Source organism: Triticum aestivum, chromosome 5D (assembly GCF_018294505.1).
Source record: "Triticum aestivum cultivar Chinese Spring chromosome 5D, IWGSC CS RefSeq v2.1, whole genome shotgun sequence".
NCBI classification, from domain to species: Eukaryota; Viridiplantae; Streptophyta; class Magnoliopsida; order Poales; family Poaceae; genus Triticum; species Triticum aestivum.
In genome coordinates this window covers 98818056-98842014 of record NC_057808.1, presented here as the reverse complement: position 1 = coordinate 98842014, position 23959 = coordinate 98818056, and the positions used below count along the sequence as shown (strand labels likewise).

The window sequence follows — 23959 nt, the reverse complement described above, 5'->3', positions numbered from 1 at the left end:
TGGATGTCATCAAACCGCAGGACGATCGTACCCCCGATGGAGTTATCCACAAAGCCCTTGCCCTCTGGCACCTTGGCCGCGAAAACCGGGTATGCCACATCCTTCTCTCGGAGACGCCGCTTCTCCAAAGAAAGCACACTGTCATGCAGACTCCGCATAGCACCGGTTGCAGCATCGAGCATATTTCTCGGTAGCATCGGCCTACCCGCCACATGCACCCTCCTCGAGATATCCGCACTTGAAGGTGGCCCGTCCTGAGCACGGATCGTACTCGGTGCCGGCTGGCCCGCACCCTTGTTAGTCTTTCTTTTGCGTGCCTTCTTCTTGATCTCCTGTAATGGAACCGAGTTCTGCTCACAGACCGCCTTCTTGAGTGTGTTGGGGCTGATCATATTTCGCACCTCGCCTATATGAGGCTCGGTGAAGTCGGCAGCTGGAGGCGTCTCCTGAGAGCTGAACTGCAGACGACGCCTGTTGCAACTTGGCTTCTCCGCGGTACCAGCTAGATCGCACACGTCTTTTGTTGGGTTGGGTTCTTGAGAAGGAGGCCCCATGAAGTCGCCACCATCCCCATGATCGGCAAAGTACTGATCGACGTTGGCAAATGTATCGTCGTCGTTCTGATCCTGTGCCATATGCATGTTTGGATCCAGTGGCATAGGGATGTCCGGCACCGTTGCGGCGGTCTTGCCATGGGGCCGACTTGGCGCCGGCACGACTGGCGGTGTTGTCTTTGGGGTGGTGTCCCCCGCCCCCAAACGAATCTGGCTCTTCGGCCAAAGCAGGGGCCAGCTCAGGCAGGCGCTGAGGTTCATCACGTCATCATCGTCGGCCCCCATTGGTCGAATCGGAGGTAACACCTCGTCGCAGCCTGACAGCACCCGAACCAGTTGAACCCTAAACAAGTTGGGTGGCATCTGGGTACCGTGGAACAAGGGGTTGCCCGGTTGAACGATTTTGCCCTTGGCGACATCGACTAACTCGTTGTTCACGAAGTGCAGGAGAGTGCACGGAACGTCGGCGGCGCCCTGCGAAAACATGTAGGGCGTTAGGGATGCCCAGTCAAAGGCAAGGAGATGAAGTCCTCGGCCGAGAGAGGCTTAATTAGTTACCGTGATGATGGCGTCGAGCTCGGCTAATGTCGAGGCACCGCCAACGGCGGGCGTGCAGTTGACGGAGGGGCGGCTTGCTGCAGAGGTGCCGGCCGGCGTACACCCGGGTGCATTAAGCTCCCGTGCCGGCGTCGGAGACACCAATGCCGGCTCCGCCGGAGACACCAAAGGCCCCGCCATCGCGTTCTGCGAGTTGCTGGCCGTGAAGCTAGGAATCGGGGGCGGCCCCTGTTGGCCGCCCGCAATCCACGCACTAATCCCCTGGATCAAGGTAGGCACAATGGCGGTGATCGTCGCTCCGAGTTGTTGTTGCACTTGCTCTTGGACAATCTCCGGAATCCGCGCCACCTGTGCCCTGAGTTCTTGAACCTCGCGCGCCTGGCTTTCCGAGCTGGTCTTTTTCTCCTTTCGCCCAGCAGTGTCATAGTATGACGACCATTTTGTCGACAAGCCTTTGCCGGCCACACGACCAGCTGACGTCGGCTTACTGAGCTTATCCTTGTTCTTCATTACATTCAACGCCCTATTTAGAGTGGTGTCCCAAGGGTTGCTCTTAGTCGACCCCGCGCTACTGCTTTCAGTCGCCTGCGGAAGGAATGTGAACCATTTAGAAATTTGGCTTCATTAATTAGAATGCAACCATATGGAGCTAATTACGAGGGGGTGTATTCCTTACCAGAACAAGCTCAAGCGCCCTGGTCTTCGGATCCGTGGTAAGCTCCTTTGTTTTTGGGTCCTTCTTGTACCGGGCCCTGACAAAGTTCCTGGTCTGCTTGTCACCGTATTTATCGAAGAGGGGCGGTAGGCCTTGCTCGGCACGGTCCGCCTCCTCCTTGTCCCATATAGGCTCCGCCACTCTGTAACCGCCGGGACCGAGTGTGTGTTCCCCTAAGTTCAGCTCCCGCATTTCTTTCCCCCACTTACTTGATTCGGAGTTTGCGGTGCTCGAGCAATTGATCTTGAAGTCATTGTAGTCATCTTCGGTGATCGTAGGATTTTTCTCCTTGATCTTCTCATAACTCTCACCTTTCTCGACCATTCTCTTCACATTGCTTTTCCAAGTAGACAGGGCCTTGCTCATCTTCGTGAGGGCATCATTGTTCACTTTATTCCCTTTGAGGCTTGTGTTTTCAAATTCAGCGGGGAACTTGTATCGTTCGTGCAGCTTCGTGAAGAGGAGGTTGCGCAAATTCCCTCGGTCAGGATGCCTCAGGTTCTCGGTGTTGATCGAGACGGTGCTCCGGAGAATGCACCCGAGCTGAAGCGAGTACCCCTTGACTATTCGTTCGGGCGCCGTTGGATTCCCGTCGGAGTCCACTTCAGTAACTTCCTCCTTGAGGGTGCGGAGCACGGTCGGGCGCCGGTCCTTCCGTTGCCTCTTCGGTTGGCTGCCATCTGTGCGTGCGCCCCCATCATCAGTGGTGGCATCCTCGGCGGCACCATCAGTGGTGGCATCCTCGGCGGCACCATCAGTGGTGGCATCAGTGGGGTCATCCTCGGCGGTACCATCAGTGGTCTCAGGATCGGTGGGGAAGGCGGCGTCCTCATACAAGTGAGGTTGTTCCTCCATCTCCTGGGACAGCATCCAGAATGGCTTGACGCTCGAACCCCCGGCCTCATCGTTGTTGGCCATGTTTCTCTCTAAATAGGAACAAAGTTTGGTCAAAAAGTTGGTTATTGTCAAGGAACAAGATCATGGTCTCATCATTTAGGGTTTGTCGACACCGAGGCATCCTAAAAGCTAAGCTTTTATCATTGAGGGTTTTTCGACGCCGAGGCACCCTAAAAGCCTAAGCTTTCATCATTTCGGTTTTTATCGACACCGAGGCACCCTAAAAGCCATGCATTAGTCACAAGTACGCCGGGGCACTTGATCCTACTTAATTAACTACTAAGATACCCCGGCCCATGCATTAGTCACAAGTACCCCATATGTCCTATTTTTAGCAAAGTCATGCTAAAATTCACGGAAAATTTCAGCATGACCTTTGCTGAAAATAGGACATATGGAGTACCCGAATTTGCCGGAACGGAAGTTAATCGACATTCCGGCAAACTCAAGGGCCTCTTGGGTGGACAAGGCAAAAAAGGCCTCCATCACAACATGGAAAATACACCAAGCAGTATCATCTCCAAGCAGTATCATATTTGTAATGACTGAAAATATTTACTTCAGGAAATATTTACTACTGTAGTTTCTGTTACAAACAAAAAAAAGACTGAAGTTTGTCCTAGCTAATATGTTCAGAGAACAGGAGCATGAGAAAAAATAACAGAAACTATATGATTTAACTGGTTTCAAAACATGAAGTCCTAAAAGCTCTTGTTTTTGATTTTTTAATTTTCTGTTTTTTGCACAGGTCACTAGCTTCAGATTTTTTCCTCAGGTATAGGTTGATGCTTTTCTTCATATTTGCCATATGAAAAACTTAGATGACAATGTATATACTTTATCACATTATATAGGTGTTGCAACAATGTATATACTTTATCACATTATAAGTCCTCACACCATCAACTATGACAAAATCTGAGAGTATAAGTCTGTTTACATTCACCCAAGTCCAAACATAAAATTCTGTCCAACATAGTACAACACACTTTGATAATTTCATAGGATTATATACCGAACGAAACCTTACATGGATGTTACAAAAACACCGGAAATCCAAGTTCAGTACATGAAACACTCACTAGGTACTAGTTTGAGCTCACGTAACAAGCCAAGGGTTGAGTTTAGCTCCTATTGACTTAGCTTCCCACTTCTCTCATGTATAAGTAAAAGGCTAGTGAATTAAAAATACAACTAGCTGCAGATTATTAACCCAATACGAATCACAGATAAATAAATTCTGGAGTTATGCTCACAACAGAAATATATGCGCAGGTATGCAATGATATCCCTTCACTCGGGGTACAGCAATATATCTTCTAGCCATGAAACCGTACCCTGATTCTCCTTTCTTCCTCTTGCCGAAGAGAAGTTGGCTGCAGAGGATGGTCCAACTCAGATCAGCCTGCAGAAGTTCATTGTATAATTCTGTTTAGTTCCAAGCATATACGAATACTCTTCAGAGTGGGCACAAAGATGGAAGCAAACTAATAGCACAAAGTGAATAGCAAATTGGCTACTGAAACTATACTGAAACCATACTGAAACTACTCCTTGCAAGCAAACTGAAACTACTCCTTGGAAGCAAATTGTCTTGGAAGCAGTATTGTGTGCACAAATCTACTCCAGCTAGTTTATAAAAAAAATGAAATCACAGTCTTTTCCTAACAATACATCAAAACTAGCTACAGAAAGATAAAAAGTAGAATTAGGATATAACCACTTTCCAGAGTATATATAGAAAGGAAAGGCACACGCTTTGTTCCACTCTGAATACAGCTAGTGACCACAAAGGTGTTGCTTTCAAAATATTAATACTAATGGCATTTTCCCCCTTTTGACTCTGTATTGTTGGACTGATTTGGTTGATGCCAGGCAGGTAATATATTATATATGTCAAAGAAGAAGTAGCAGTGTTGGTTATTTTTGCTAAAGAAGAATGTGATGGTTGATTACAGGACTAAGTTTGTAAATATGCTCGCAGCTGTGTTTTTCAGCACTGGACTCGACTGGTAGTTTAGTATAGTCATTGCTGGTTTTAAAATGCAAGGAATCACATGCATAAATGTGGGGAAACATAAGTAGATTTCTGAGCCTGTGAGGAAGGAAACCTAGTGAAGTGGATAGTAGGTTAGGTTGGTACAGAAAGAAAAGTGGAGGCAGCCTAACATAACAGATTGTAAAGGAAAGTTTTTTTTTGGGTTTGTGGTGCCTTTGTTAATAGGTGTCATCCATGCTTATGGTTTAGTATATGATTAGCACCCGCTCAATAGCGCCTTTTCGATAAGGCAAAATGGACTGAATGTGGGAGTCCCAGCTTGCTACTGAAGTGTAGATTTTAGAAGAAGAAAAAGAAGCTCTGTTTCTGAACGGAGAAACTCTGCTGTGAGGAGTTCAGGTTACTTGAGCTACCGGCACCGGACGTTCTTGATGACCCGAGAGCAGTACAACAAGCAAGATTGCTAAAATGTTTCCTCTTTGTTCGTGTTATACATTTACCATGTTTCCTCTCTGGCTCTAAAACAACAAGCAAGATTACTAAAATGACAAGCAGCAGTAACATTTTGGCATTAAAAAGCACATATCATCGCACAAGGAGATCAAATCCTACAGGCAACCTTGAAGAAAAATGAGAAGTGTGAGCTAGATGATGCCACAAGTTTCAGTACTGAACTGCAATTCAGTTCTTGGAAGCAGTATTGTGTGCACGGGGAGGGGGGGCCGACGGGGGCGACGGGTGCATGGGACAGAGGGGGGAACGAGGGGGGGTGGAGGAGGCTCACCACGGGGAGGGTCGGAGGACAGCTCGACGAGGCCGGGGACGGGCAAGAGCAGCGGTTGGGGCGACGAGATGTGGGCGGCCCAACGAAGAAGGCGGCGACGGCGGCGGCTATGCGAGACACCGGCGTCGGGGCGGAGACGAGGAGACGAGGACGACGGGGCGTCGGGGCGTCGGGGCGGAGACGAGGACGACGGGGCGACGTCGAGGCGGCGGGGCAGCGGCGTCGGGAGAGGAGAGGGGAAGGGGATCGAGGGCGAGGGCGAGGGAGAGAGAGGGGATAGGTTTGGGCCGGGGATAGGCGAGGGCGAGGGCACAATACTAATGGCGCACCACCCCTCGGTGCGCCATAAGTACATCCACACTAATGGCGCACCTCACCCTGGTGCGCCATTAGTATCTTTTTTTTCTGCTCGAGCCAACAGGTTATCTTCCACCTTACCTGATCCACACCAAGTCCCCTCTACTAGCTCGACTGGTCAGCAGTCAGTTCTCACACCAGGAGGTCCTGGGTTTGATTCCCAGGCTCCACAATTTTTTTATAATACAGTAATAATTTTTTATAAGACAGTAATAATTTTTTATAAGACAGTAATAATTTTTTTATAAGACAGTAATAATTTTTTATAAGACAGTAATAATTTTTTTATAAGACAATAATAATTTTTTTAAAAATATCATCAAACAGTAATGCCGGTGGAGCGGGGGAGGGTGCGCGGGGTGCGGGGGGGCGGTGGACCGGGGGGTGCTCGGCGGCGAGAGGGACCGGATCTGGCGAGGTGGGATAGCTAGCGATCGAGATGGAGGGGGATCGAGATCGAGTGTCCATGAAATTTAAAAATATTCATGATAGTTCAAAAAGTGCCCATGAAATACAATCGAGAAATGAAGGCTACGATTTAAATACAATCGATCTTAGCTAGCTATCTGTTCACAATCTTCTTGCCCTTCTTTTTCACAAATGGAGTTCTTCTGTGGAACGGACGTCCTTTAGGTAGGGTGGTCCTGCTTCTTCTTGTGGTGTATGCTGCTACTTCATCATCGTTGTCATGTTCGATTCTCGGGTCGCCGTACTTGTCGAAGTCTTGCTCATTGGCTACTCCATCCATTCCGATGATCTTCCTTTTGCCTCTCCTCACGACAACACGACTGGGCTTTGACGGGTCGGTAATGAAGAAGCATTGGTCCACTTGGGAAGCCAGTACCCATGGCTCATTTTTCGCGGTGACGTTTGCGCCTGCGGTCTTGGATTTGGCTTCGGGTATAACCATGGTGGTGAAATACCGGTCTTCTTTTAGGACGCTCTTGGCCCATCTGACACGGAACATCGGGACCTTCTCTCCAGCGTAGCTCAGCTCCCAGATCTCCTCGATCCTTCCGTAGTATCTGTCCTTGTCGTTACCGGTGTAGGATTCCATCGTTACCCCGGAGTTCTGATAACCATCGCTCTTCATGTCCTTGGCCTCGGTGTAGAATGTGTAGCCGTTGATATCGTACGCCTCATAGGTCATCAGGTTGTGCTCGGCGCCCTGTGACAAGGCGAATATGAGTTGTTCTTCCGCGGAAGAATCCTCATGTAAAGGGTACGACAGAAGCTTCTGCTTGAACCAACGCGTGAAACATGAGTTGTGCTCTTTGAGTATATCTCCGTCCGTCCTCTGTTGGCCTCGGTCATTGTACGTCTTCTTAATAAAGGTTTTGTGCTCTACCACCCAAGGATCGACCACGTCTATGTGTTGTAGCGCGACTAGGTTTGCTCTTTCAAAGTCGGCGAGTCGACCCTCGAAGTCGACATGCATTTCGCGGCGACCCTCACGGTGACCCCATCCAGCGAGCCTGCCGAGGTGCCTGTTGACGGGCAGACCAACGGGGTTCTCGATGCCTAGATAATTCGTGCAGTAGGAGATGCACTCTTCGGTCAGAAAGCCCCTGGCTATGCTTCCCTCTGGACGTGACATGTTGCGAACGTATCCTTTGATGACACCATTCATCCTTTCGAACGGCATCATGCTGTGCAGGAACGTCGGCCCGAGTTGGATGATATCGTCCACGATATGGACCAGCAGATGCACCATAACGTCGAAGAATGCGGGCGGGAAGTACATCTCAAGCTCGCATAGTATCACCACGATCTCTTCCTGTAGCCTTCTGAGTTGCCTCACGCCAACAGACTTCCGAGAGATGACGTCGAAAAAGTTGCATAGGCCAAATAGCGTTTCACGGACGTGCGCGTCCATGATCCCACGGATTGCAACTGGAAGTATCTGCGTCATCAGCACGTGACAGTCGTGAGACTTCATCCCGCTGAACTTCAGCTTCGCTAGGTCTAGGTATCTGCTTATCTTCCCCGCGTAACCGTAAGGAAGTTTTACTCCTACGAGGCAGGTGAAAAACTGCTCGATCTCCTCCTGACTTAGAGTGAAGCACGCGGGAGGGTAGTCATTTCCGGTCTTCTTGGCCTTTTTGCCTTTGCGACGACTTTCCGTGTCCTGCTTCGCCTCATCATCATCATCATCATCATCATATATAGCGTGAAGCTCCTGCCTGATGCCCATTGATTTCAAGTCTGCCCTTGCTTTCGGCCCATCTTTGGTCCTCTCTGGCATGTTGAGCAGGGTACCAAGCAGACTCTCGCACACGTTCTTCGTGATATGCATGACATCAAGGCTGTGAGGCACACGGTGGATCTTCCAGTACGGCAAGTCCCAGAAAACAGACCTCGTTTTCCATACCTTCAGCAGCGGCTCTGGCGCCTTTCGCTTCTTTCCCGGCTCTGGCGCCTTTTGCTTCTTTCCCGGCAGTGGGCAGTCTTTCCAATTTTTCAACAGCTCGTCTATTTCCTCGCCGCTCCTCGTACGCGGGCGTCCTCGGGGTTCGGTTTCACCATCGAATAGATCCTTGCGTTTTCTCCACGGGTCATCGTCGCGAAGCCACCTTCGATGTCCCATGAACACGGTTTTCGAAGACCCGGGATCTCTATCTAGCTGGCGATACGTTGTGTCATCCATGCACCTGACGCATCCAGAAAATCCGTGGACCACCTGCCCTGCGAGATATCCGTAACCGAGATAGTCGTGCACCGTCGTGAGCAGCGCGGCTCTCATAGGGAAATATTCTTTCTCTGCGGCGTCCCACGTATTGGCTGGCGTTTTCCACAGCGTGTCTAGCTCCTCTTTCAGCAGCCCCAGATATAGATTGATGTCGTTCCCTGGTTGTTTCGGTCCTTCGATTAGCATACTCATGTGAATGTACTTCCTCTTCATGCACAACCAGGGGGGAAGGTTGTACATCCACACAAACACAGGCCAGGTGCTATGTGTGCTTCTCTGGCTGCCAAACGGATTGACTCCATCGGTGCTCGCGCCCAGCACGATGTTCCTTGGATCGTTCCCAAATTCTAGGTCTTCGAAGTTCAACGCTTGCCACTGGCTCGCATCCTTAGGGTGACTCAGCATCTTGTCTTTTTATCTATCTCCGGATCATTTGCGTCATCTTCTCGCTTCTTCTCCTCCCTATCCGCGTGCCAACGCAGGAGCTTTGCTACCTTAGGGTCCGCGAAATACCGCTGCAGACAAGGAGTGATCGGAAAGTACCACACCACTTTTCGAGGAGCTTTCTTCCTCTTCTTGTATCGAGTGACGCCGCACACCGGACATATGGTAGACTCCGCGTGCTCGTCCCGATAAATGATGCAATTGTTCATGCACACATGGTATTTCACGTGCGGTAAATCCAGAGGACACACGATTTTCTTCGCCTCCTCCAAACTGGTCGGGCACTTGTTCCCCTTGGGAAGACGTTCGTGCCAGAATGACATGTTCTCGTCGAAGCATGCGTCGGTCATTTTGTGTTTTACCTTCATCTCCAGAGCCATGAGCGTTACTTTCAGGCGGGTATCCTCGGGCCTGCATCCTTCATACAATGGAGTAACCGCGTCTAACTCAAGTTGATCCATCTTGGCTTTCTCTCGGGCGGCAGCTCTTGCGTTATCCGTCTGCTTGAGAAGCAGCTCTTGAATATGAGGGTCCTGCACCCAGCCCATCGATGGTCCAGCGTCGTCTGCTCCGCCGGCATCATCATCTTCATGATCATGCCCGTCGTCTGCTCCGGCATCTTCCTCATCATCATGTCCCGCATCTTCTACATGATGACTGTGTACAGCATCACCGTCGTGATCATCTCCTGGGGATTCTTCGTCTTCTCGCCCGCCCGAGCCGCGGTGGTTGTCTTGCTGCCCTTCCTCATCATTTCTTGCCCGGCCCCCATGGACGACTTCGTAGTCATCTTCATCACCTTGCCACCGATAGCCATCCATGAAACCACGCAAGAGCAGGTGGTCCCGCACCTGCCAGGATTCCGGGTCCGCAATAAGGCTCTTCAGCTTGCATCTTCGACACGGACATCTTATCTCCGTCTCGTTCTTTTGAAGCATCTCGGCCTTCGCGGACCTCAAAAACCTATTCACGATGCCTTCGGTCATCATGCGGACCATGGTCGCCTGCGGGGTAGAGCAAAACGATATTTTAGAACCAAGAAAAAATTTGGCATGACTTTCCCTAAAAATAGGACCAAAAAGAATGCTTAATGCCAAAATTCTCGCCGAAACGGAAATGAATCAACATTCCGGCAAAATATTGGCAACTATCGCATTTCAAATACCGGTACACCTCCAAACACAAACACATATGCAACACCACAAACATATGCAACACCACGAACATACATAGATCTAGCTAGGCCATAAAAAGTGCATGTGCACATTGTTGTAGGGAGAACAACATAAATATAGCTTCCCCCCTTACTTACCTATCAAAACAAGGTAATTTAACCACTTAAATTGAATGAATCTATGGTGGAAATGAGGTGAAAAAGAGGAGGCACCCGAGACAAGGAGGAGGTGGAGAGAATGAAGTGGGGAGAAAGTGAGTGTGGGTAGGAGAGGCTGTCCAAAATATCTTGTTGCTGCCCACTTACTAATGGCGCACCAACTCTAGATGCGCCATTAGTAATCCAGGTTACTAATGGCGCACCTCCTGGTGGTGCGCCATTAGTATGTTTGGACAGGCGCACTAGTTAAAAAAAACTTTTTATACTAATGGCGCACCCTGGGCCTGGTGCGCCATTACTAGTTACAACTAGTAATGGCGCACCGTGTGCAGGATGCGCCATTAGTATGTTTGGACAGGCGCACTAGTTAAATTTTTTTTTTCATACTAATGGCGCACCCTGGTCCACGTGCGCCATTAGTAGTTTCAACTACTAATGGCGCACTGTCTCTGGATGCGTCATTAGTATGTTTGGACAGGCGCACTAGTTATTTTTTTTTTGATACTAATGGCGCACCCTGGCCCTGGTGCGCCATTAGTAGTTTCAACTACTAATGGCGCACGGTGTCTGGATGAGCCATTAGTATGTTTGGACAGGCGCACTAGTTAAATTTTTTTTTGATACTAATGGCGCACCCTGGGCCAGGTACGTCATTAGTAGTTTCATCTCTAATGGCGTATCAGAAGGTGGTGCGCCATTAGTATATGTCTGGTGCGCCATTAGTGTCAATCCCATCTATAGCCCTTTTTCTAGTAGTGTGCGTGTAAACTCGGAGCAACGTTGGGTTGCATACAAGGAGACGGTGGCCGAATCACTAGACAAGGCTCTTGAGTTATTTGCAACGAAGAAGGTTGATTCAAGTTTGCATTTGGACTTGAACCGGAACCCCTCCCGTTTGGTTGCTAATAGCCCCCCATCCTTGAAGCGAGATGAAATTGTTGAACCTCTTTTGACCCAAGAAGTGAGGCCAACATTGAGCCCTTATAGAAACAACCAAGATGAATCTTTGCAAGAGGACAATGATGAGTATGCGGACGATGACAATGAAGTTGATCTCCATGACAACAATGTGGGTGATCTCGACAAATATCATTTGCAAGAGACAATGGACCATTCCATCCATTTTTCCCGTGCATATGCATCGGACTCGGATGACGATGGTCCCGATGAACAAGTTGATGCGGAGGGGTTCACGGTGAAGGAGGCCGAAGCTTTCGAGAAGGTATTTGGTCGGGATCATCGGACTACATTGTTCAAGGATGTTAGTCTCGCGGATGAAGCCGTGGTAGATGGTGGCCAATGTGTACCTCTTGGGGTTAGGCCAAGCTCTCACCGTGATTTGGCAGACGACAAGAACCGGGTTGCTAAAGGTTCTAAGTTCGACAGCTTCCCGGTCCGAGGATGGAAAGTGTGTGTCTCCGGCCTCCAATGATCAATAAGCGCGGTGAGTGCTGCAGCATTGTTGGGTGGCGTCGACCGGCGGACCAACTCAATGAAAGGGAGAAGTCCTGCCTCCCTAACATAAGGTGTGTACCGCTTATCATAGCGCATCCCTCCAAGGCTGATCCCGTGAGACCGAAGCTTCAGAGGTGCAAGCTCCTACAAACAAACAAATCATAACATTACATATGGGGCATTTGTGTTTGAAAAAACATACGAAATTCATAACACCGGCCACTTTCAGTATTACCCGCTGCTGCACCGACATAGCGTACGACCGGTGTTGTTTGTCCTAATGATCATCGAGAAGCCAAACCATCCTAACAATTTCAACAAAGCATTCTTGTCAACACGATTATCTTTTCAATTCAAAAAACTAAAGTAGGCCTACTACATGCAAGATTCAAAGCATATGTATCCAAAGCATTTTTCTCAATACGAGTATAATTTTAGTACAAATAAACTAAACTAGGCCTACTTCATACCATGTCAATCTATATATCCAAACTATATAAATAACATGTTAACCTATCTATCCAAACCACATTCTAATCTAACAAGGGTTCCCCAAATCTAATATATGCAAGATTCAAACAAAAGTTGCCCAAATCTAATACATGCAAGATTCAAACAAGGGTTCCCCAAATCTTCAAAATATAATATTTTTTATGGATAGAAAGAATGAGATCGGAGGAGAGTACCTTCTACGATGGATTGGTGAAGAAATGCACGGACCAAATCGTCGGATCGGAAGGATTTGGGAGAGGGGATTGAGAGGGGGAGTGCAGATGACCGCCGCCCTATTTTTCTGTAACTGCCAATGGGGAGGGTGGGGGAGGAGAGAGCTGGCGCGTTTGCAGATAAGTCACAGTGCAGCGCCTAGCCGCTAGGCGCTGCACATTACACGTGTAGCGCCTAGCTGCACATTACAGGTGCAGCGCCTAGCTCGAAGGCGTTGCACTGCTGGGTGCAGGCCCATGGGCTGCCACGGTGGATAGAGGTACAACGCCCCGGAGCCAGGCGCTGCACCGTAGGGTGTGGCGCCGGCGTGGCGAGCGCTACACAAAAGGGTTAGGGGTGTGAAATAGTTTCGCACCCAGTTCATTCTGTGAATTTATTTCGTTTTCAGGTTAAAATTGTCAAATTTGCCCCGATCCCACTGCCCGATCGCCGCGCTCGTCCTGTGGAACGTGCAAAAGGGTCAAAACCCTAGCCGCCGCGCCAACCCTTCTCGTCAGGCCCGCGCCCCCTCCGCCTCGTCTCCTCCCTGCTCCCTCCTCTCCCACGTCACCGCCCTCGAGCCCCCTCCACCTCGTCTCCTCCCTGCTCCCTCCTCTCCAACGCCGCTGCCCTCGATGCGACGTCAGGGATGCCATCAGCCCGAGCCTAGGAGAAGACCACTCCTAATCTTACTCGCCGCCGCTGATTGGATCGAGAGCGCCCACATGGCCTCGCCACCGCTGCCGCCTGGATTTGCTAGCCGCCGCATGGAGTCACCCTGGCCGCCGCGTGGAGTCGCCCTGGCCGCCGCCGAGAGTCAGCTCCACCATTGCCCCCAGGAATCCAGTCCCGGCAAGGTAACTTCCTCCGAATCCCTGCTCTCCCTGGTCCTCCTGCCCTGCTTGCTGCATGTGTGTTGTGTGCGTTTGGCCACTCCTCCAGCAAGCTCAAGTCCGTCGACTTTTACAGGTACCATCTGCCTCCCTTCCGATCTTCAGATCTCCATATTTGGTGACTGCGGTGTTTTGATTTCGTTGGATTACTATCTGTATTTGGGGATTAGCTATGAATTGATGTTTTTACTTCGAGCATGGATAGTCGGCAGTACTGATTTAGGTCTTTTTGTAGAACAGAATGATTAGCTCGTCTATTTCTGGAGAACTGCACTATAGATGATATATTTATGAACGATCTTAACAATGAAAATGCAAAATTTACGCTATGGTCTAATGATTGTCGGTGGGGTGTGAATTTTTCGCTGGCATTGTCCAGTGCAGTTTTTGGATTTCTACTGAGGTGTACAGTGTTTTGAGATTTGTTTTTGTGTTATGCTATCTGCAGGAAAATTCCCAGGGATTTAATTGACGGAGGCATCACTATTTGACGTTGGATTATCCATTTTTGCAGCACTAGCAATGTTGTTTTTGTTTGGAATGACCAGTTCTCAATTTCTATTCTGTTATCAACGATACTGTACTTCTTGTCAGGTTACATTATCTTACTTGGTTTCAGTCTATATGTAGCACAAAAATAGGTAACATAGTTGTTGTCATGCTCGATTTGGTTTGTAGGTTACACTAAGGAACACCATCATAAGGAAAAGGGCATTGCACTGCATTGTTTATAATTGGCCTGTTACTATTCGGTCTGCTGTAGTACTTAATTGCTACACCATTTCAAGTTATGTAGTCTAAAATAACCCTTTCAAATGAACTTTTTTAATTGATATTCAGAGCATCGACATGGTGGACTAGATTATGAAATCAACTATGATCATGAGAACTTGAAGCTATTTGTTGACTAAATTGTCAATTGTTTTGCGTGAATTGAAACTGGCAGTGTGATGACATTACTGTAGATGCTTTGCTATATACATTTGCCTAATCCTCCCTCTCTCTAATATGTTCTCTTTTGTGAAGATCCTTTGCAGATCAATTGGTGAGGCAGAATGCTAAGCATCGTTTCACATTCAGGTAAGGCTCTTTGTTTGCAACCACTGCTGCGCCCACTACACATGGGGTTTGATCTAAATGTATCAGTATGTGCCAAATGGGGCCTCTCTTTTCCAAATAGCTTTCCAAGATTGTACCCAAATGGGGCCTCTCTTTGTACATAATTGAATATGGGATTGAACCCATGGTCACATCATATTGTGAGACATGTCTGAAACGTCTAAGCTGGGAAATCAGGTCGATTTATCTGACTACTGAAAATGAGCTTCAGAATAACTAGAGAACTTATCCACTTCCAGCCAAATATCAATTATGATAAATCCACCATGTACCATGATCATTTGAATAGTCTTGCTTAAGTTTATGTTAGCTACATATTCCAAATGAATGTTCACTTGTGTTCAAATTTCAAGGAAGTGTGCTTCATGCTTCTGTTTCTGCAATATGTTTTAGAGTATATGATTTCATTTTCCTACTTTCCCAGTTATAAATATATTGGCATCAAAGTAGAGCTTCAGGTTTATGGTTCAATATATAATTGCAAAGTAGTTTATGGCTCAATATATCACTGCAGGTTCCTTACACCGTCAAATTACAATGTTTTTGTATTTTTGTTGATTGAAGCATGTTCTTCGACTATAAAATAGCAGAGATTTATTTTCTTATCAATTCTAATCCCTTTTTGATGCATTGCAGGTTTGCTATCAAACTCTCAAAAAGGAAAAACAACTTTACTCTGTTTTTTGGAGAACCTTCCTGTAGAGTACCTCGACAGAGACAAATATGCGATCAAGGATATATTCGATGGATTTTCACGCAAAATTTCGAGGATATTTTTGCAGGTTCGTTGCTTGCTTTATTGTTCTCTTACTTTCCGTTCTTCAAGACAATATCTTCCTAGCATTGCTCTATAAATTTAAATCCATATTTTTGTTCTTTGGATCATCATGGCGTACTCGTCCTGTCTAATCCAAGAAAGGGCCTTCATGTTTGCAGATAGTTTGGTGCTCTCATGGTTATTTTGTAGTGATTTTCCTTCTGTTCATTACTTGGTAACCATCTACGGCAGCTCAGCTATTGTCCAGCTGCTGACCTTGGTGAGTGATTGATGGTGCATGTTTTTCTATTAGTTTCTCTCTATGCCAATGTCTGAATTTTATCTTGCCGTTTTGCATTTCTCCAGGCCTTTCAATCTCACTGTGATTCCCCGAGATGCGCTATTAGTAGGCATCCACTTCGTAATAAAAATTTGGCAGTCAACTTGAAACGAGTCATTTATCTAGCTACAGCAACCTTCCTTGCTTTTGCAAATAATACTGTATGGTTGACACTATAGTCTATACCTGCCAAATATTTACACGTTAGTATAGCCAGAAAGTCAGATGATCGTTCCATGTTGGTTAGCTGTGATAAATCAAATTTCTAGAGTAGCAGATGATTCGTGTCAGGTTTCTTTTAGAGATTGAAATATGTCTTGACTCTGAAATTAGTAGTACAGCGTCCAGTTTTCCATAGGTGAAAGCATACTATGCAAAACTGGACGGCCTTCTAAAGCTCTGAAACTACTATTTGTTGTGTAATCTGTATCCCCTTTTCATACTTTGTATATGCTTTCTACTTACTAGGAAAAAATGCGTGAGAACGATGGCCTAGAGGATGTGAATTGCACTCAAATATATGCAGGTTTCTTGCCAAACTAACTGCCACTATTGTATTTCAGGTGCTTCTTCTGTAACTTAGTGTATTTTGCTGGCTCGTCTCATTTCCTGGCGAACTTTTTAGTATGTACAGTTGAATCATTGGAAGTTGTTTTCTACTATCTATAGAGGTTTTATCCAAACTATTAGCTGCCTGACTTGCTTTTTTGAAATACACCAACCTGATAGACCAAGTGGACCAACACATTTCCATGGGATTTTAGAAAAATATATATTCGAATTTGCATACATTTTCTAAATTTCTATCTTTTCTTATCCATGCTTCCCCATAGATATATAGCAGGCTCAACAAAAATATATGTCCGCTTATGTTCAAATTTCAAGGAAGTGTGCTTCACACTTCTCTTTCTGCAATATGTTTCAGAGTATATGATTTAATTTTCCTACTTTTCCAGTTAAAATACTGTGTACTTCATTCTTAGCTTTGCTTTAGGAAAAATAGGTATGCAGGTTATCGAAAGCTCCATTTTTCACCATTATATAGATTATATAGCTTTGTGGTCGAAGGTAGGTTGTCACATATGGGATGTTGCTTGTGAAAGTTATATACAGCCATGAGTCCCTGACAAAATAATCGCAGCTCATATTATTAGGATCAGGGAACCTCGACCATTTTTCTGAAACATGTCGCAGCTCATGTTCCTACTTTCCCAGCTACAGTATGTACTTCATTCTTACCTTTGCTTTTGGAAGTTACATTGCTTTCTTTTCCCTCATAAACTTGCTAAAGATATTGGCGAAGTAATCCCCACTTCAGATTTCCCATTGAATGAATAACTAATTTAGTTTGTTCAAAAATTGTAGGTCAAGAGCCATGAATAGGAGCAAGGCATCACACTCCAGCTCTGAGAAGAAAAGGATATGAAGACAAAGATATCAGTGTTCTGCTCCGAGGCAAAAACATTTTGCGTGTAATAATGAACTGTAATTTACCACAATCTCTAAAACAGGCCTACCTACTTGCTTTTGTATTAGGAAGTACTCCCTCCGTTCAGAATTACTTGTCGCACAAATGGATGTATCTAGATGTATTTTAGTTCTAGATACATCTATTTTCGAGACAAGTAATTCGGAACGGAGGGAGTATGACTCAGTTATATATGCATGAAAATACATTTTTAAATGAGCTTGAAAATTCTTATGTGCATTGAAATTGTATCTAGCACTTTGTAAAGAACGAATGAAACACATTTCAAATAACTCTTTAGTCTAAATTGACACCTTGTTCCATTAGACATCATAATCATAAATGGTTGCTAAAGAGTTTGAATTTGTAAAGTGGTTGCATCTGCTGTTTCAAGTCTGGACTGTTCCTCCGTGCTAAAACTTAATTTAATTTTCAAAACAATCCGTGTTTGTTGTTTGGTGTAACGGTCCATTTATGTAACCATGTATGCAGAGAAATCCTTAATAATAGGAAAAGAGATGCAAGCCCGACTCCGGATGGGCCACACAAACAAGTCTAAATATTATACAAACAAGTTTTTTTTTTCAAACTCAGATTTCTCATGGTGATAACGATATTTTTAACTTAAAAAAAATACTTCCTTAGTTGGTCTATGCATGTTATAGAAATATGATTTTTTTTCAAACTCAGATTTCTCAGCGTGATAAACATATTTTCAATATAGCATGACTTAACGCATGGGCTTTCTATTACCAATATCAAATATGTTCTTGTAAAATGAAACTATTTTCATTGGCAACATGGCTTTAGCGGGTTGGCGCAACGGATGAACTAGTTTAAACCTATAAGGATGCTCTCCGATTGGGGCCTCGCTGGCCGTCCGATCTACCTCTCCAACTCAGTTGAACCGTTGGATTTTCACTTGCAGTTAAATCAATTTTCACCTCGCGGTCATTTTACTTCCCAATGACAAGTGGGCTCGTCTCACGCTTGCATTGGCTGGGTAATCTTCGGCTGGGTGAACCTTTCCTCGCGCGCCGCACGTCGCGCATCCCCTGGCTTGCCTGCGGCTGGAGAGAGGAGCCCATCCAACCCTAGCTCCCGATCCACATCTGACGCACTCCTCCCTCCTTCTCCCTCTCACGACCGTCGCACCCATTCCTCTCTTCCGCCTCCCTCTTCCTTCACAGATCCCTACCACCGCCACACCCACTCGTCTCCTCCTCTCTCTTCTAGCTTCCTCCCCCTTCCTGATCTCTGCGTCGGCCGTCGCGCGAGAGGAGCAGCGGTGGCGGAGACGCTCAGGTGGCGGCGTCGAGCTGCGAAGCGGCGGCGCTCGGGCGCGAGACGACAGAAGCGGGAGCGGCTACTCCAGGCCCCGATCTGGGGGTTCGGTTCCAGGGCGCTGACAGCTTCTCCCTCTACGACGCCGGGGGCGAGCTGGGGTTCGTCGTCACCACGGCCGACCACCTCCCGTCGCTAGGGTGCATGACGGCGGTCGGGTCGGGCCGGGACAGAACCGCAGGAGGCCATGAAGGGCACGACGGCTGCTGGCAGAAGCAGCAGGGTTTGAAGGAGTGGCAGATGTGGGCGGGGTCGGCGGTTGGGGCAGGCTCGCCGTCTGGGCAACAGCGAGCGCCGGTGAGCGCAACGAAAGGAAGCCAATCGTCGGCGTACGTCAATGATTCGGGCGCCTGCGGCATGTATCTTGGTGAATGTACAGAGCTAATGTTCAATTCATTTTCTCAGGCATGAATTTACAGATTCAAGATTTTCTTACACACTTGCTATTTTTCTTCATCCTTTCCTCAACTTCCATGGTAACATGTAATATTTTCTTATAGTTTTTAGAGGGTGTTTCGGACTCAAGATTGATCTGGTAATGCACGTGGTGTGGTGTGACCAGGAATATCTGATCTGCGCCATGACAATATGGCCTTGCTGCAGCCATGCGGTTCTTCGGAGTATGGTGCTTCGATTTGGTTCCTGTGGTGGTATGGTCCCTCCCTTCTCCCTCCTTTTATTTCTTATACTTACGCTTTGATGCTTTGGTATGTTGTATTGGCTTAAATTATGTACTTAGTTGAGTCCTACTTGCTTATTTAGATGAACCGTTTACAAAGCTATAGTATTAGGGTCAGAATTTGAAATGACACCGTTACCTTAAGAATTTGAGATGATTTATTTTCAGAGCGTATCTGGAGAGGTCGCAAGCAGCAGGGGTCAGCGGAGCGGCTGCTGCGGTCGACAGAGCAGCAGGAGCAAGGAGCTCGAGACGGTTCAGGTTTGCCTCCACTTCCTCTCTTGTTCGTTGGTATAAAGCTAGGTTGTTATATAAAGTTGTTTGTTGTTAGACAGCTAAGTTTTTGCGGCATTTTCTATTGTAGGAAGAGTGCCTACAACGATCACTGAACTGGATAGAGGTGCCTTATGAAGTTATGATAGTATAGCTAAAGAACATCAGGCATGAGTAGATGGCACTGCCACCTATGTGTTTGATTTTTTGTTGTTGTGATATTTCAGGCCCCCAAATTATTGTGATGTAAAATGAACACACGGTATTCCTGTTAAAATGTAGAGACAGACCTTGTTCTCTGATTATAAGGCTGTCCAGTGCTGGTTGACATTGTATATGTGTGATACCTAACAAATTGACTGTGTTCCCATGTTTGCTTTATTAGAACATAATAATCTGATGTTCATAGGGTATCAGGAGATGCTGGACCTTTGTAACTCAATTCATCAGTTTAGTTGCAGTCCATGCTAGCCACCTGTAGTGTAGGCCTACATTCTGGTGAGATGTATATTTGCCTTCTCTCATTAGGCGGTGGCTTCTGGTGATCTGTTCCTTTTCCTTGTTTTTAGTTTTTCCCTTCTGGTGATCACCCATCCCAAATTGCTACCTCCTCAGCCATTGGTTTATCTCCCAGATTGGTTCTTTGGATGGTGAGGTTCTTCTACAAATTTGTCCCAATGCAATTAGCAGGCTAGCAAATTCGAAAAATGAAATTTTGAGTGAGTGTGTGGATGCATACAGATAGTAGATGAGCAATTAAACATCCTCTATTTTTTGTAAGTATATGTGGATGCGCATAAAGTGTTCTCTGTTTTTTTAGCGAGTATATATATATGCATATAAGATGTATATTGTGGTTTCCATTCTGGTTTACATGGGTAGTACGTGGAGCTTATTTAATCTTCAACTATTATGGCTTTATCTGTACTTCTTGACATATCAGGAGCTGGTGTTATGTTCTACCTGATCGATTTTTAGCAGACTTGGTGAGCTTGCTCCCTCTTTGTTCTCTTCGTCAAGGTTTGTCTCTTCCCTTTACTCACTGATTACTGTATCTTTGGTGTTTCTCCTGTCTCCTATCATAGCGCTTCGCTTATTGTTCTCTTTGTTCAGCAGTTCTCTGGCCTCCAGCCAGGCTTTGGCCTCAGCAGCTTTTCAAAAAACCCCGAAAGAAACTACTCTTTTTTACAGATATATGATATGCAGCAGTTCAGGGCCTTATTTATAAATCTGAAATTACTCCCAAGAGAAAATTACTGAGGATTAGATCATCTTTCTGTATATCCATATAGCATCTTTCCTGCTTGATTACCAAGTAAAGATTTGGAAGTTTACAATGATCCAACCTTGACAACACTACACGGACATGACTCGGAAGCATCAATTGACTGGAAGAAACATTGTCTGCAAGTGCCGTCATTCACATAGATTACAGGAACATGGCTGATGTTTTGTGTACAAAATTTAATTTGAACTGTACTGTTATGAGTCCAGCTGGTTACCCATGGGGTTGATACAGTCTTTTCTTGTTGTTTACTAGCACTAGCTTTTTCACAGGTCAGTTATTGGAAGGGAAAATTGCAGGCCAAGATCCATAAATAGGAGAAAGAAATCACACCCAAGCTGATAAGAAAGCTTATGAAGACAATGGGAGAAATCACTTCACTCTATTCTGCTCCAAAGCAAAAACAAATTTGGGGGATCCATGTTGCAGTGTGTTGTAATTTACTGCCATTTCAGAGACAGGCCAGTGCTGTTACCAGCCCAGCGTTTGCTTTTATATTATTGAATCGTGACTCAGTCATATATGTTTATATTCATGTTGTGAAAGCCATCTTGAAAATAGGCAAGATTCTATTGCCAACAAGTTGCTTCCTTATATATTACCGGAATATGAATACATCATGTATATTTATATTCATGTTGTCAAGCTGTGGTTTAACAAAAGGGAGAAATTCCCACAAAGTTATTTCTTTGCACTACTAATAAAAATAACAATGTATCTTTTTGTGTAAAACAAAAAAAACATCCTTATGTATAGTGAAATCTTATATAATGCTTATATGTATGAAACCAGTGAAGTCTGCATTAAAAAAAAATTAGTGCGTTGAATTGTATGCCTCATTAGTTTCCACCTAACATAGCACTACATATCAAAGCTACATTTCCTTAAAATTTAATTACTAAAAGACCCTCAGTATTGCTAAATTGACAAGCATTTTCAAATAATTCTTTGTTTGAAATGGGACCTTGCGCCATTTGGCGCAATAGGTAAATTTGTTATCAAGAAGCCTCCATTCTTTTTATTATATTATTATTAAAAACGTGTATGTACAACTTATTGTAGGCAACAGGACTCCATTCTTTTTTTATTGAGAGGGGGGTGGGTAAATTTATTATCATATGTGCTTGCCCACAAGGCCACAACTAAACCAACTAATACATGTTTTTTTTCAATGCACACATGAATTCAACGGGTCTCTGTGCTTAGCGGTCGTTAGATCTTGGTCAATCCAGTCTTGTGTATTTTTCGTATGGGGCGTTGGATGTTCGCTGTTCATTTTGCTGCTCGATTTTGATCGCATGGTAATTTGTATGGCCAATGACCGGTGCGCTCTTGCAGCATGAATGTTAGCTGGGTCAACTGATTCTAGGTGCGGGCGCGCCCTCTCCCTGGGCGTCGCGTGCACATCGCGCTGTCTGCAGGAGCGTGCGGCAGGCCAGGTCGGCCCGGGGTAGAACCGCAGGAGGCCATGAAGGGCACGACGGCTGCGAGCGGAAAAAATAGGGTTTGAAGGCGCCAACTGGATAAAGAATGTACCTTTCACTTTCTTATAGTCTGTTGGTGGCGCTGCCAGTTTGATTTTTTGTTTAGAACGACAAACAAGACAGAAGACGTGCGTGGCTTCTTTAGCTGTACATGTTGCTGTATTTGCATCTTTAGCACCATCTCTTTCCATAAATATTGGGATGGTTCAGGGTTGAAAGATTATTTCAATTTTGATTTCCATCTTTATACAGAATTATACCAGCGGCTGTCCATTACTATCCCGCTTAGGATTACCTACGTCTCTTGTCGGCTCTTACGGTCTTATGTTCTATGGTCTTTTTTCCTGAAGCACCTTTTGTCTCTCCTACATGACAAGGAGTTTGGAGAGTCTTATGCCAGCAGGGCTAGGACAATTAATCAACCACACAGGAACTTGGATTGATGCTATATAGTATAGTACGGTTACTTTCAGCTTGACCTACCATGTTTTATGTGTGTACTTTCAATTTGGCTGCAATGGGAATCCGTACTACCAAATTAAAATGTGTATGTACTCATTGTAGACAACAAGCCACCATTTTTATATTAAAGGGGGTTAAATTTGTTGCCATGTGTGTTTGCCCACGACAAAACCAACTAAACCATTGATGTTTTTAATTTCAAAAAAAAAAACCATTGATGTTTTTTTTCAATGTGTACATGGATTCAGCGGGCCTCTGCGCCATTTGGCGCAATGGCTCACACACACCATTGTTCATGGGCTGGGCTTGGTAGCATATGGGCTTTTCAAATACCTATGCCTTCATATGCACAACACTATGAGGTTTTTCTTTTTGTGCACATGGAAAATAAAAGTTTGGTGCAAACACTGTTAAAAAATACATCCTTAACCTATCTATACATCTTATACAAATATGTTTTTTTTTCAAACTCAGATTTCTCATCGTGATAACCATATTTTCAACTAAAACAATGCTTCCTTAACTGGTCTGTACATGTTATACAAATGTTTTTCTCTCAAACTAGGATTTCGTAGCGTGATATTTATATTTTCAATATAACATGGTTTCGCACATGGGCTTTCTACTACCAATATCAAATATGTCCTTGAAAAATAAAACTATTTTCATCGACAACATGGCTATAGCAGGTCTCTGCGCCATTTGGCGCAACGAGTCAACTAGTATCTATAACACACAACGATGCATGTGCATGCATCCTTGAACGAGTGATGGCGATATGCTTGCTACCTGCTGCATGTATATATACCCCCCATGCATGGCTAGCTAGCCACGTACGTACGTGGTGTAGTGGAAGAAAGAAATACAAAGTTATAGCTAGCACTATACTAGTGTCTCAGCTTAGACATGCATGTTGGTATAAATTACTCGTGGTTCAGAAAAGATAAAAAAAACACCAATGCACGTTTGAGTACTACTACTACTACAAGCAGCCTCTCATTCCCTGTTCACAAACAATCTCAAACCTCACGAATTTTTATTCTCTCTAAAGCCAGTAAGCTAGATAAAAAGCAACTACCAGCCTACTACACGGAATGGATCCAGGAGCACTCAAGCGCATGCATGCCTCTTAACCCCTGTTCACACTGCTATGAGCACCATTGTATATATGCGTCATTGATCATACATATAAGTACCCCTTTTCTGACAAAAAATTTCAACACAAAGGGATCAGACCAATAAAAGCACCGGTGCCTTGTTCGTACCGTGAATAGCATTTTCGAAGGGAGAGGACCATCTGTTTTCTCCATGTCGTTTTCAGAGGTGGCATCTGTTTTCTCCATGTCGTTTTCAGAGGACCCTGCT

The 23959-nt window shown here is 45.5% G+C and overlaps 1 protein-coding gene and 1 long non-coding RNA gene across 9 annotated transcripts; both read left to right on the top strand.

Moving 5' to 3' along the window:
* The first annotated feature begins 12952 nt into the window (after window positions 1–12952).
* Window positions 12953–17313, top strand: LOC123119679 (uncharacterized). 6 transcript variants are annotated; one of them, XR_006458789.1, is made up of 4 exons: window positions 12953–13977; window positions 14410–14463; window positions 15139–15284; window positions 15439–17313. It is a non-coding gene; the product is annotated as an uncharacterized lncRNA (long non-coding RNA). The 6 variants fall into 6 exon arrangements; XR_006458791.1 differs by having other exon boundaries at window positions 12961–14463; window positions 15439–15539; window positions 15626–17313; XR_006458788.1 differs by having other exon boundaries at window positions 12969–13347; window positions 13832–14463.
* Window positions 17314–18094: 781 nt separating this feature from the next.
* On the top strand, window positions 18095–22357 carry LOC123119678 (uncharacterized). Of its 3 annotated transcripts, XM_044539568.1 has the most exons (5): window positions 18095–18816; window positions 18974–19061; window positions 19259–19351; window positions 20307–20383; window positions 20921–22357. In XM_044539568.1, exons 1-4 carry the CDS (start codon window positions 18556–18558, stop codon window positions 20339–20341), a joined length of 477 nt encoding a protein of 158 aa, XP_044395503.1. In that variant the 5' UTR covers window positions 18095–18555; the 3' UTR covers window positions 20342–20383; window positions 20921–22357. The 3 variants fall into 3 exon arrangements, with proteins under 3 accessions (XP_044395503.1, XP_044395502.1, XP_044395501.1); XM_044539567.1 differs by having other exon boundaries at window positions 20307–22357; XM_044539566.1 differs by lacking the exons at window positions 20307–20383; window positions 20921–22357 and adding an exon at window positions 19455–19747 and having other exon boundaries at window positions 18106–18816.
* The last annotated feature ends 1602 nt before the right edge of the window (window positions 22358–23959 follow it).

Excerpts from the sequence above, each read along its gene's own strand:
- LOC123119678 (XM_044539566.1), top strand. The coding sequence starts at position 18,556 with ATGACGGCGGTCGGGTCGGGCCGGGACAGAACCGCAGGAGGCCATGAA. Across the intron at positions 18,817-18,973 it reads TGTTCAATTCATTTTCTCAG|GAATATCTGATCTGCGCCAT; the intron begins GCATGAATTTAC and ends TGGTGTGACCAG. Across the intron at positions 19,062-19,258 it reads TCGATTTGGTTCCTGTGGTG|AGCGTATCTGGAGAGGTCGC; the intron begins GTATGGTCCCTC and ends ATTTATTTTCAG.